This window comes from Eptatretus burgeri, chromosome 1 (assembly GCF_056783735.1).
Source record: "Eptatretus burgeri isolate ZD-2024b chromosome 1, Ebu_testis_v1, whole genome shotgun sequence".
Classification (NCBI taxonomy): domain Eukaryota; kingdom Metazoa; phylum Chordata; class Myxini; order Myxiniformes; family Myxinidae; genus Eptatretus; species Eptatretus burgeri.
Genome location: NC_140961.1, coordinates 43,527,224 through 43,539,150, shown reverse-complemented (window position 1 = coordinate 43,539,150; position 11,927 = coordinate 43,527,224). Strand labels below are relative to the sequence as shown.

Sequence of the window (11,927 nt, the reverse complement as noted above, 5' to 3'; positions counted from 1 at the left end):
CCATCCGGCCGGGATACCCCTCCTGCCGGATTCCAACCACACGTGCAGCCATGACGTCACCGTGCGCATAAAAAAAAACACAAGCCCCACGTCTCGAGGGGTTCCCCACGCGAACACATGTGCTTTGCCCGTTGGAGCTTAACACACATGATCGCGTGGAGAACCCGTCCGGTCCAAATCCGTTTACCTGCCTAAACTTTGTCCGTCCGCGGGATCGGCAAATCCACCGCGTGCGTTTCCGGACCGGGACATCACTCTCGCAAGCGAGCACGTGGTGGTCTCGTGCGTTGCACAGCACGGACCGCGTGCTCACTGCTGGGTGAACCCGGCACGGTCCCCGAAACAACTACAGCCGCTACTCGGCTTTCTCTCCTCTGTCGCCGTCTCCGTCTTTCGACCCACGCATTCCTGCGTGTAACGACGCTCACAGTCCATTCCATTACATTCACCATTAAACTCACACCGGGAGACGCGGCTGCGTGCTCCCGCATGCCCACCGACATCTCCCTCACATACCGCTCTCTCACACACACGGTCTCCCTTGCATACGGCCGTTCACTCACGCGTTCCTCACTACTCACACAAACCATACTACTCACACACGGGGTCGCTTCCACACACGGTGCCGCACTCACACCTTGCACCACACACACAGGGACAACCACACTGGGGATTCGTGTCCCCAAAAGGGTCTCCGGGGCCTCTATACCCCCCAAGCTCTCCGTGCACCTGTCCACAGCACTCCTCCCCTCAACCTCGCAAAGCACGACCGAACTCACCTGGTCGTGACTCACCTCAAGGGGGCATACTCCCTCCCCTCGTTCCTGGAGGAGGCCATCCAGGTGCTCGCACTGGGTCTCTACCCAGTCCGCCAGCTCACCCCTAATATCCTCCACTACCTCCGTGTGTGTGTGTGCGTCACTTACCCCGTCTTCATCGTGTTGTCTCTCCTCTATTTTTTCTGTCTCCCGTGTCTCTGCCAACTCTTCACCCTTTACCTCCCTTGTCTCAACTATTATTATTTCCTTTGTCACGGCCTTCATGCCCGCCTGCAGGCATCGGCCCATGTTCTGCGTCTCACCCCGCAGCTTTTTCGTTTCTTCCTTCATTTGCTTGTTCATGCCTTTCATTTCGTTTATAAATTCAGTTGTGTTTGCATCCATCTTTTCGATTATTTGTTTGGTCATGCCTTTCATTTTGTTTTTCATTTCATGCGCATTCGTTTCCATTTGCTTGTTCATTGCCGCCAGCATGGCGAATAGCTGGGCCATGTCGGGTGCGCTTGGGTGAGCCGATTCGGCAAGAATCGGGAGGTTTTGGTGGAGAGGGGGGGAGGTGTCATACACTGCGGCCGCTGCCGCACCCATTTCGGGCTCTGGGTTCAGTTGGGCGAGTCCGTGTTCCTGCACAATCAACATTTCCTGCTCGGGGATTCCATCCTGGACCATGGACTCTACATTACTACACATATACATTTCTAATACCCCCGGCTCCCGCTCGCCTTGAGACGCCATCTTGCTTCTCGTGAAGGGTTAATTTAACTCGCTCGTAATTTGGAGGGAATCGGGGGTCGCTTCTCTCACCCCTGGACCGATTCCCGTGAATTTAGCCGGAGACAGGAGAGCCCGTTTTCCTGTTCTCCGATACCAGTGCCGCGAGGAGGGCGATGAATTTGTATCGCACGACCTGACACCAGTGTTGCGGATTTCGCGCCCGCCGGCGTGCTGACGGCCACGTAACTCGAATCGCGGCACGTCGCCCACCGCACGGACAACCCAGTCCTGAGCCTCTCGGACTAACGCCGGGAACTAGTCACGGGGGGACCTTCCTGTCTCACCGCGTTCGAGCCAATCAGCCCCGCGTGGGATAGGGTTGCTCGCCGGGTCGGACCTACCTAAGTACCCATGCGGAGGGTAGACCGGGCGATCGCACCTCGCCGCAGGTCGACTTCGGACACGGGCCACTTAAGCGACCCGTTCCGTACTATCAGAATAACCGAGCGGCGTTGTCGTCGACCTCGACGGTTCGACACCATTATCGGGCGTATTCAGCCCACTACCAACCCTTTACGTGAAGCAAGATGGGGAGTCAATAGAGGAAAAGACGAAGCGAAGCGGGAGAACAGTTCAATAATAAAGCACATTTATTCGCGGCATACGGGAAACACACATATTCAATTCCACCAAAAGCACACAAAAAAAAGAAAACACAATTCCATTTACACAAAAAGCAAATGTAAAAGCGAAGACAATGCAGAGCTAATACCGACTACCGAGCACACGGCAACACTTATACAATTCTACTTCACAGACGGCGCCGCCAACACATACCCAAAACCAAGGAAAGAATACCCTCAAGGATGAGGCGGGCCTGAGGCCGAGACCGGGTCGCGCCTACCCGTCTGGTGATGAGACGCGGAGCGGCGATGGCGCCTCAACTCCGCGGGCCTCGCGGACATTGTCTGGCAGGGGGTGGGAAAGGGGCCCCCTTGGTCGCACTATCTCAGCGCGGGGGGAAACAGGAGGGGGTTGCTGATGCTCGGGGTATAGAGGATCTTTATTATCCCTGGTGTGCGTCTCCACCTCGGCCAGGTCGCGCTGTCGGCCTCCCTCGGGTGCAGCTCCCTGCACGACGCGAGCACCCCCTCGTCTGATGTCGCCGCCTTTCCACAGCTCGTCCCCTCCGTTCCGACTCCAACGCACACGACGAGCAGCTCCACCGCCCGCGAAGTCTTGACCCTCTGCTTCCGACTCTCCTACTCTCCGCCTCTGGACTCTCCGACTCTCGACCTCTGGACTCTCCGACTCTCGACCTCCCTCTGACTCTCGACTCTTCTGACTGACGAACACGGTCCTTTTATCCCCCCGTAGCTTCGCCTTTGACCCCCTCCCTTTGACCTTTCACCTCGCTCCCCATTGGCCCGAGAAAAAGTGGGCGTGAAGGCTTTTTGATCCACAAATTTGCATATATCGATCGTCCTGGAGGCGGGGCCAATTCGCCCCTCGCTCACCGATTGGACGGCAAAAAGTGGGCGTGTGTCGTTTTTGATCCGTTTTTGAAGCACAAAATCCGTGATTTTGTACACGCTGTTCGACGCGCGCTCTGCACGAGTCCAACACCGGTACCCACAGCGGGGCAAGAACGGTGGCGATGCTACGGTTGCGAGGTGTGACGGGAAGGTCGTGGCGGTTGTGGTGAAGCGGCGTTGTGGTTGGTGGTTGATGTTGTGGTTGTGGTGGTAATCATGGCGGTTGGTCCAAAATAAAGATAGTAAAAGAAAAACGGCTATCCTGAAGAGTCGCAGCACGCATGAATAACATTTATTCCCACTAGACAACGGGTTTGGGCCTAACTACACATGTACTTACCGAGATACCTCACCTAAGGGACCTGAATGGTGGTTTGCGAATTTGGTAACCACAACAATATATTTAAAAGGTGTTCTGCCATTGCTCTAAGCCTTCCCCATTTTCGTTTCTCCTTTGGTTTCCAATGGCATGATTGCTCAGGATTGTTGCGTTCAGCATCCTTGGAACGTAACATGTAGATCTGTCTATCTTCACCTTTCGTCGATTGAGCCAAAGTGCATCACCTTTTCAGATTCTATCGAGCCATTTGGCATTGAACAACCATCTGCTTTATAAGTTGTTCAATCCCTATTGAACCTGCTTTGTTTGAACCTAACATCTCAGATCCTTACAACAAAACTACAAGGACATTGCTCTTGAAGTTTTTCATTTTGTTGGGTCATGGGTGGCTTTTGAACTCCAGGGTGGGTTTGAATTTTGAAAGATTGTTAGCCGTTAGTTATGATCTTTCTTGCAGCCGCTGCTATGTCCTTGGTCCTTTGTTGTATGTCTCTATTGTTGTTAGCTTTGAGGAAAATGTAAAAATTCAGATATTTGAGCTGTTTCTTGCCCACACGACATTCCTGTTGTTTTTCTCGGTGTTTCTTTCTTCACAAGTCGATGCAACACCTGGGAAATGAGTCTTTGTAACTGCTGCTGTTGCTGCTGTTGCTGCTGCTGCTGCTACTACTACTACTACTACTCATTCCACATGCCCAGCTAAAGGGTATAACGACCTCCTTGAGGGTTGACCCTTTTACATTTCATTATCTTGTATTGGGACAGGGGGAACACGAGGTTAAGGCAGGAATTTGTCATTTTCTCGGCTACTCTTCACGAAGGACACCATGGGATCTTCAACATCCACCAACTAATGGAGGCAGACGGGACACCCGCTTTACGTCCATCTGAGGCGTGGCACACACATTGATGAATCATCACACCTGTGAAACACCAGGATGACATTTTATAGCTGCGCCGAGATTCAATCCCAGGGTAGAAAGCTTAGAAGTGAGTGTGCGTACCTCTTGGCCATCCTTACAGCCCCAGTCTTTGTGACAGCCTCGGTGAAAGAGTGCAGCCCTGTGCCTGACCATGGTGGTCAGTTTGAAGAAGTCAGACATTTCTTGATGTGACTCAACTGCCCTGTGGGTGTTTTGGTATGGGCACTCGATGATGCTCATGCTTCATCCATACTACTTGTTGCAGTTGTCAATTTAACGATTGTCCCTTATCTCCAGTTATTTGGAACTTTCCCATACAGCATCTCCCTATTAGGGTGAACAACTGCAGTAGGGGTTTCCAGGTTAGTGTCTTTTCTTGTTTGTAACAGGTCTGTGGGTAATTTAACCTATCCCTGCTGAACCGTCATCACTTTTATCCTTGCAATAGCTGCCTTCAGTTCTTCTTGGGTGATTTTTCTCAAAGCAGACGGTGTGCTCGGGCAATTTCTAATGGCACTGAAGTCAAATTCTGTGTTCTCTTGGTGTATGCTGATCTGTTGATGACATCAAGTGTGTGTTTTGCCCATCTTTTCATGCAAGGTTTTTTTCATATCTACCCCTCAATGGGGTAAATGAGAAGGTGTTTTTCATATTTACCCCTCAATGAGCTGTCACCGAAATGCTTGTTATCATAGAAAAGTTTGGGACAACTCAAGTCCGACTCGGTGGTGTCGACATGGTTCAAAGTATCCACTCTGAGTCTGGGAGATCAGCGGTTCAAACCAGATTTAAAAATGGTACGTCTTGCTTCCTTGCTTGATGCTCAGCATGTAAAAGGGGTAGAGCACAGACAAACAACCATGAGTTGGCAACCATTATTGTCAGGTCAGGCCAGATTAGATCTGTGACTTGCTCCAGGTACCATGTAAACCTGCACTAACCTGTTATGTTGTCGGTGACGAAACCATCTCCCCCACCAGGTTTCTTGGTGAGGTGGGGGGAGGGGTGTATGGATATGGACATCCAGCATGATTAAAAACAAAACCCTTGAAAGGGCGGAGGAGCTCCTTGTGAGCCAGCAGCCATCCATATCCAGTGCCCAACTGTGTGCGGATATCCTCCTGCAGTTGGGATACTTTTTTTTCTCAGAGGTGGGTGGCAGGATTTTCACTCCAGCCACCATAAAACCCTTCACTCTGCAAAACACAAGAAGAACAAAAATTAAATTGAAAACCCACTCTGGGGGAGTACCTCTTGTGCAGCTACCCTCTGCAGGGCAGCTCATCTGATGACAGGGTTGGGACAAAGCCTTTGGTACCCCCACTCTTTGATGATCGGAGGAAAAACACAGGGGATGAACACCTGTCTCTGTTATCAAATGAGCTCAAGCATTTGAACATCGGTATTGCAGCACTCTGTGGTTCGGAGACCTGATAGTGGCGAGATCATGGCAGGTGGTTTCACCTCCTTTTGGTCTGGTCACTCTGATGGATACCATGCCCAAGGCATTGCTGTAGCTGTGTCCAATAAGCTGACTCCAATGATAGTTGAGGTAACACCGGTCAACGAGCGTATTATGGGACGAAGGTTTCGTCACCCCTTGGGTGTCGTTTCCCTGGTCTCTCTGTTTGCTCCGACTGAGGCAAGTGATCTCACCATGAAGGACGCATTCAATGCAATGCTCGAGTCTGTGGTTGATCAGTGCCACAGGCAAGATACTCTTCTTGTCTTGGAGGATTTCAATGCATCAACTGGAACTGATAGGAATGGTTATGAGACATGTGTTGGCCCCCATGGATCTGGAACTGTGAACCAGAATAGCAGTAAGTTCCTTGAGTTTGCAAGAAGTCATGGACTGAGGATAGCTGGTTAATGGTTTTGTCACCGAAAAGCTCATCGCTGGACTTGGTATTCCAACACTGGCGGTGTGCTAAAGAAGATTGACTGCGTGCTCGTTGATGGTTGCTGGAGGATGATCCAGAACTGCAGGGTCTATCGGAGTGTTCAGTTCCTCAATACCGAACACAGACTTGTGGTAGCAACTCTGAAGTTGCAACTTAAATCTGGGAGAATAGTACCATCCCAGCTGAGGCTGGATGCTGGCAAGTCCAAGGATGAGAAGGTGGCTGAGGAGATTGCAAACAGGCTGAGTGGGGATTTGGGGGGTCTGGGTGCTTTGAGGAATCCTGAAGAGTTGTGGATTGCCTTCAAGACTACCATCCTTGATGTTGCCGGTGGATACCTTGGAAGTCACCATCAGGTGAAGAAGAATTTTGTTTCCCAAAGGACACTGGGTACCATTGACCAGTCGCAGCGCCAGGCTTCATGGCAGAGCAAAGCTATTGAGGGAGTTGAGGCTTAAAACTGTACGTGCGCTGAGGGTGGATAAGTAGGCCGATGTGCGAGGAATCTGTGAGGGGTAGAGCATCACCTGTGGACAGGTGATTCTTGTTCTACTTACAGGGTAATTTGCACATTGCGTTCCTCCAAGCCCATCCCTCGGGGTCCTGCTTTTAGAGCAGAGGGTGGTGGGCTCTTGACAGAGGAGTCTGAAGTGAGGGCATGCTGGGGCCAGTTACTTTGAGTGGCTGTACCAGGCTGATACACCAGCTGTTGAGTTGGGTGTCAGGGGTTTACTATCCCCATGCTGACCTTCCAATCAACTGTGATCCACCTTTGTTTGTGGAAACACAGGCTGTGGCAAACCAGCTGAAATGGGGTAAAGCTCCTGGGATCTGTGGCATCAGTTCTGAACTTCTCAAGGCAGGTGGAAATGCTGTACTCATGTCATTGCATGCAGTTCTGTGCTCTGCCTGGAACACAGGCATCATCCCAACTGACTGGAAGAGGAGCCTTGTTGTCCCTCTCAGGAAAGGGAAGGGTGATTTCCAGGACTGCAACAACTACTGATCTGTGACGCTGCTCTTGGTGCTGGGCAAGGTCTTTGGTCAGATAATTCTTGACGGGATTTGCCATCCTCTGCTTGAGCACCAATGCCCAGAGCAGTTAGGCTTTACACCAAAGAGGTCAATGATTGACCGTATCCTTGCTCTTCGTGTCCTCACCGAATGCAGACAAGCGTTTCGGCAGGGGCTTCTTGCAGCCTATGTTGATCTTTGTAAAATGGTCGAATCAGTGAATCGGGATGCACTCTGGAGGATTCTTGGTCTTCATGGGGTGCCACCAAGACTGATCAAACTGATGTCTGAACGATAATCTAGTACTGAAAGTGCTGTGAGGTGTGGCAGTACCATCTCTGACTTATTTCCAGTTGTTACTGGAGCTCGTCAGGGTTGTGTACTGGCCCCCACACTTTTCATCACTTGTGTGGACTGGATTTTAGGGAGGATGTCAGAGTGATCAAGCTGCCGTGCATCGTTTTGGAATTTCAAGATCTCTGACCTTGATTTCGCAGATGATACAGTCCTCTTTGTGAAGACTGGATATCCTTTTGTAGGCCCTCGAGGTGCTGAATGAAGAGTCGGAGGTCCTGAGATTTCGGGTTTCCTGGGTAAAAACGAAGATCCAGGCTTTCAATGACATCTTGGATGCTTTTGTCTTTCTGCACCTGTTTATGGTGAGGATGTTGAGGTCATGGAGAGATTCACTTGCCTTGGCAGTGATATTCATGTCTCTGCTGGCTGTGAGCCAGAGTTTAATAGACATCTGGGTCAGTCCTGGGGAGTCATGGATTCACTGGATCATGGAGTGTGACATTGTCGTTACCGATGCAGAATGACGAAACTCCAAGTCTTCATGTCCTTTATGCTTCCAGCCTTGCTCTATGGATGTGAGACTTGGGACTCTGACCAGGGATTTGAGATGAAGACTTACTTCCATTGGTTCCAGGTCTCCGCAGAATTTTTGGCTATTGCTGGTCGGACTTTGTGTCCAACGAGCAGTTGCTGAGAGAGACTCAAATAAGATTTGTTGTCTGCATAATCCGTGAGCGTCAGTTGTGGCTGTATGGACATGTGGTTTGTTTTCCTGACACTGATCCTGCTCACCAGATTCTCTCAGTGAGGGAGCCTCGTGAGTGGAGGAGGCCACCGGGCCGACCACGTGTCTCGTGGTTGCAGCAGGTTGATCAGAATCTCAAGTTGATTGGGATGGGCCAGGCATCTGCCTTTGGGAGGGCCAGACGGAGTCCCCTGGAGCACCAGCGGAAGGTGGACGCAACAATGCGCTGCTCAGGTGCATGCTTCCATCGCTAACCTGACCTGTTTGTGCAGCCTTGTTCGGCCTAATGACTTCCTCTTGCAATGACGTTCCTTGGAAGGGAACTTGTGTTTATAGATCGTTTTCATTGTGCAGTCTCTTCCACAGACAGAGGTGTTTAACCCGCAAAGCGGGGTTAAGTAATTGGTTCACGCTGCGTGTCTGACAGATGTAAGGCTATGGTCGAGGAACTCCTTAATTTCAAGTAAATGTTGTGTTTTGAACACTGTGGACCATGAATCTGCACATGAATCTGTTCACGTCCTTGCTGTTTAACAGTACTTTGGCTCTGAATTTGGCAAAACGTACGGAATGTCGTCGAGGTAAAGCAATTGCTTCAGTTTGTCAGTCTGGCAGTTAAACAAAATTGAAAAAAATTCCAAACATGAAACTTACTGTTTTTAGGGACGTCATAAAGAACACAAATGGGTTCTCCATTTGAACTCCACATGGGCGAATGTGTCATGGAAGGCCTCATTGCTGCGAAGGTACTGTATCTGCTCTTTCACAATCTCACACAAATGTAGCATACCCGCTACAGTCTGTGCTGGTGCTTGCAGGGCTCTGTTAAACCCTTCCATGCACTGTAAGAGTGGTAGCGATGCATGCAGACCGAGCAAAACATTCCCAGTCGCAAGGTTTCCTCAAATACCGCTTGCGCGACAGCCAGTGTTCGAGCCGAACTCCGCGGAGGCCTTCTCGAGTGCATCCAAAATGGACCCGAAGTTCTGGATAACTGCGTGAACATCATTCGCGCGAGTGAGCCACCGCGTAGGGCAAATTGGTTTCAGTCCGGTCGGTGAGGGGTCGGTGATGGGGTCATCAGAGTGCAAATTGCGGTACAGGTGTTTGAACTTTCCAGACTGCGAGTTCAGTTTCCCAAGTTCCTGCACACAGTCTAGAGCATCTCGAATGAAGTTCGCACTCGTCATCGCCTTTGAAGTGATCAGGTGAGTGATGTGCACGCTCCAGTGGGCGTATTTCGCAAGTGCCTGAACCTTCTTCACTTCAGCTTGGCATCCGAGGTATGATCCTGACATATTACTGGCTCCATCGTACGTTTGTCCACGGAGATTTGTAATAGGCAGCTGTAATCTCAGGAGCGCATCTTTTAACATTGTAGCAATAGCAACTCCCATGGTAGTGTTTATTTCGTACAAGCCAATGAGATCCTCCTTTACGTCGAGGTCCGATCCCACGTATCTGATGTATATCGCCTCTTGCTCTATGCCACGGATATCTTGCGTTCCATCCACTATCACCGCGAACTGGACCGACTGCTCATTGATGTCTTGGCATATTTCTCTCAACAGAGCGTGACTCATTATTGACAATATTTCGTTTGGAATTTCAACGCTTGTGTAATTTTTTGTTCGTTTCAACCAGTTGGCCCGGTTTGCGTCATCTTCAGACCGTAGGCTCAGTAACTTCTTGAAGTTTCCCTCCGAGGAATCTTTACCTCTCATCGCACAACCTTCTTCTGCCAGGTATCTCAAGGAAGTGATAATCCTGACAAGAGCTTTCCGGGCGAGGATTTGATTGTCTTTGATCTGAGTTTCTATCTGTGCGCGCACGTCGGTCTGCTTGAGGGCGTTGATTTTCTCCACGGCGATAGCGTGCGGCTTGCTTTTCTGGTGAGTGCGGAATAACTCTAAGGCCTTCTTCCAGTTGCAGAAACCACTCCTAATGAACGTGTCTTCGAAGCTACCTGAGCAAGCACCGAACAGCTTCTTCCTACTTGCACTCACGCATGGATAGCACAAAACCTTACCGAGTCGCTCGTCGAAATGAAGCCATGGGAAGTCTTTGAACCATTTCGCTTGAAATTTCAGCATTCGGTTAGCCAGAGTCTGAGTTGGGATTAAATCCGGATCTGGTTGATGTGGCTTGAGGAGTTCAGGACACTCATCATCATCACTCACGGAAACAGCTGCACCAACTTCGGAATCAGACGCCTCAATGGCGGGAGGAAAGGGGGGATCTGTCCAAACCTTGTCAGGAGGGTCTTTCGCCTTCACCTCTTTTGAAGGACGGAAAAAGTCCAGGATCTTGGTATTTTGCTTCTCCATGTTAGGCGTCTAATGACCTGTGCCCCGTTCTGTAGCGACGCAGGTTGTGACACATCGCCGAGCCGAATGCATATGCTCAACGTAGGTACCTACTGGAAATTCCTAGTATCGTTTTCAGCCATGTACACTGTATGGGTGTGAGCGAGAGAGCTGCCGTCACTGGGTGTTAGTGGCCAGCCAGCGCCGTGTGGAGAAGAGACAGTGCATATAGGGGGCGACGGTCGTGTACATCATGTACACTACCGTCGCCCCCGATATGCACCTTACAGTACATGTACAGTACATGAGGTATATCTACAGCGTGGGGCTGCATGGTATAATGACAATAATAGCAACGAAGGCTTATCGCTGTGTACCAACAACTATTGCTTGATTTTTTTTTTTGCATTTTTCAAATAGGCATGGGACTCGAAATGTGGGGGGGACAGAGTATATTCTGTCCCCCCTGGTAAAAAAAAGTGGGAGGGACATGTCCCCCCCCCCCCGCACCGTGTTCCCCGGGATCGACCCCCATGCCTGTGATGTACCAAAGTTTGTTCATGGCATTAAAATAAAAACCACAGGTATTTCCTTTTTTCTCTGTCATATATTTTGTGGGTCATCCATGCCTACCAGTGGTTCCCTGGTTATCTTACCCAGCAACTACCAGGTGAGCGCCCAGGGGTATTGCCCCTATGTTTATTTTAATGTCTTTTCTCTGACATTTTCTCATTTCATCTCACTCTGGTCAATGTCTTTTACTGATTCTAAGGACTCAAATGATTGTTATGTTGTGCAGTTTTCCTGCTCGCAGCATTGTCTTTGCATTTCAGTAGCTGATGCGATGTTTTGAGCGAATCTTGAGTAATAGGTAGTCTTCCAGTCAGCAGTTACCTGCCCAGCCGGCGTTTCATCACCGTCGACGCATTGTCCACCAGGAGACAAAACTCTGATCCAGGTTACAGTTTTCCTTCCTTTATTTTGTAACCACTTGTTTTCCTTTTCCAAAACATGATGATTGTGCATGGCCATGTTTATAACCTTGTACACAACTCTGCTCTTTTGTCCAGACTTGAGACTGGCAGTGAGTGCTGTAAAAGCACCCCATAGGTGGAGTTAATTTAATTACATGTTGTTTACATGAATCTTCTTGGCAGGAAAACTCAGATGCTTAACTGTTTACACGATGAGCAGTTTGATCCCAGGTTCAATAACTGATCCAATTATATCTAAGATCTAAGTAGTGCTGTAACAGCAGGGGGCATGCTGGTGGCAAACGTTTTTAAGAAGGCATGTTTGGCTCACTACCCCACCTGTATTTTGGACGTTACAGATATGATTTTGTATTTATTTATTTTTGCAACTTCAAT

The 11,927-nt window shown here is 49.8% G+C and overlaps 1 protein-coding gene across 1 annotated transcript; it reads right to left on the bottom strand.

Moving 5' to 3' along the window:
* Positions 1 to 2,115: 2,115 nt before the first annotated feature.
* Positions 2,116 to 4,531, bottom strand: LOC147034353 (uncharacterized). Its single transcript, XM_085851204.1, has 3 exons — positions 4,373 to 4,531; positions 2,831 to 3,352; positions 2,116 to 2,789 (listed from the first exon to the last, which is right to left on the bottom strand). Exons 1-3 carry the CDS (start codon positions 4,529 to 4,531, stop codon positions 2,394 to 2,396), a joined length of 1,077 nt encoding a protein of 358 aa, XP_085707330.1. The 3' UTR covers positions 2,116 to 2,393.
* Positions 4,532 to 11,927: the final 7,396 nt, after the last annotated feature.

What these genes read in the sequence shown, in the direction of transcription:
- LOC147034353 (XM_085851204.1), bottom strand. Translation starts at nt 4,531, where the DNA reads ATGAGCATCATCGAGTGCCCATACCAAAACACCCACAGGGCAGTTGAG. An exon ending in GCTGTAAGGATGGCCAAGAG is followed by an intron (nt 3,353 to 4,372) that starts GTACGCACACTC and finishes GTACATGTGTAG; the next exon opens with TTAGGCCCAAACCCGTTGTC. An exon ending in CGTGTTCGTCAGTCAGAAGA is followed by an intron (nt 2,790 to 2,830) that starts GTCGAGAGTCAG and finishes GAGAGTCCAGAG; the next exon opens with GTCGAGAGTCGGAGAGTCCA.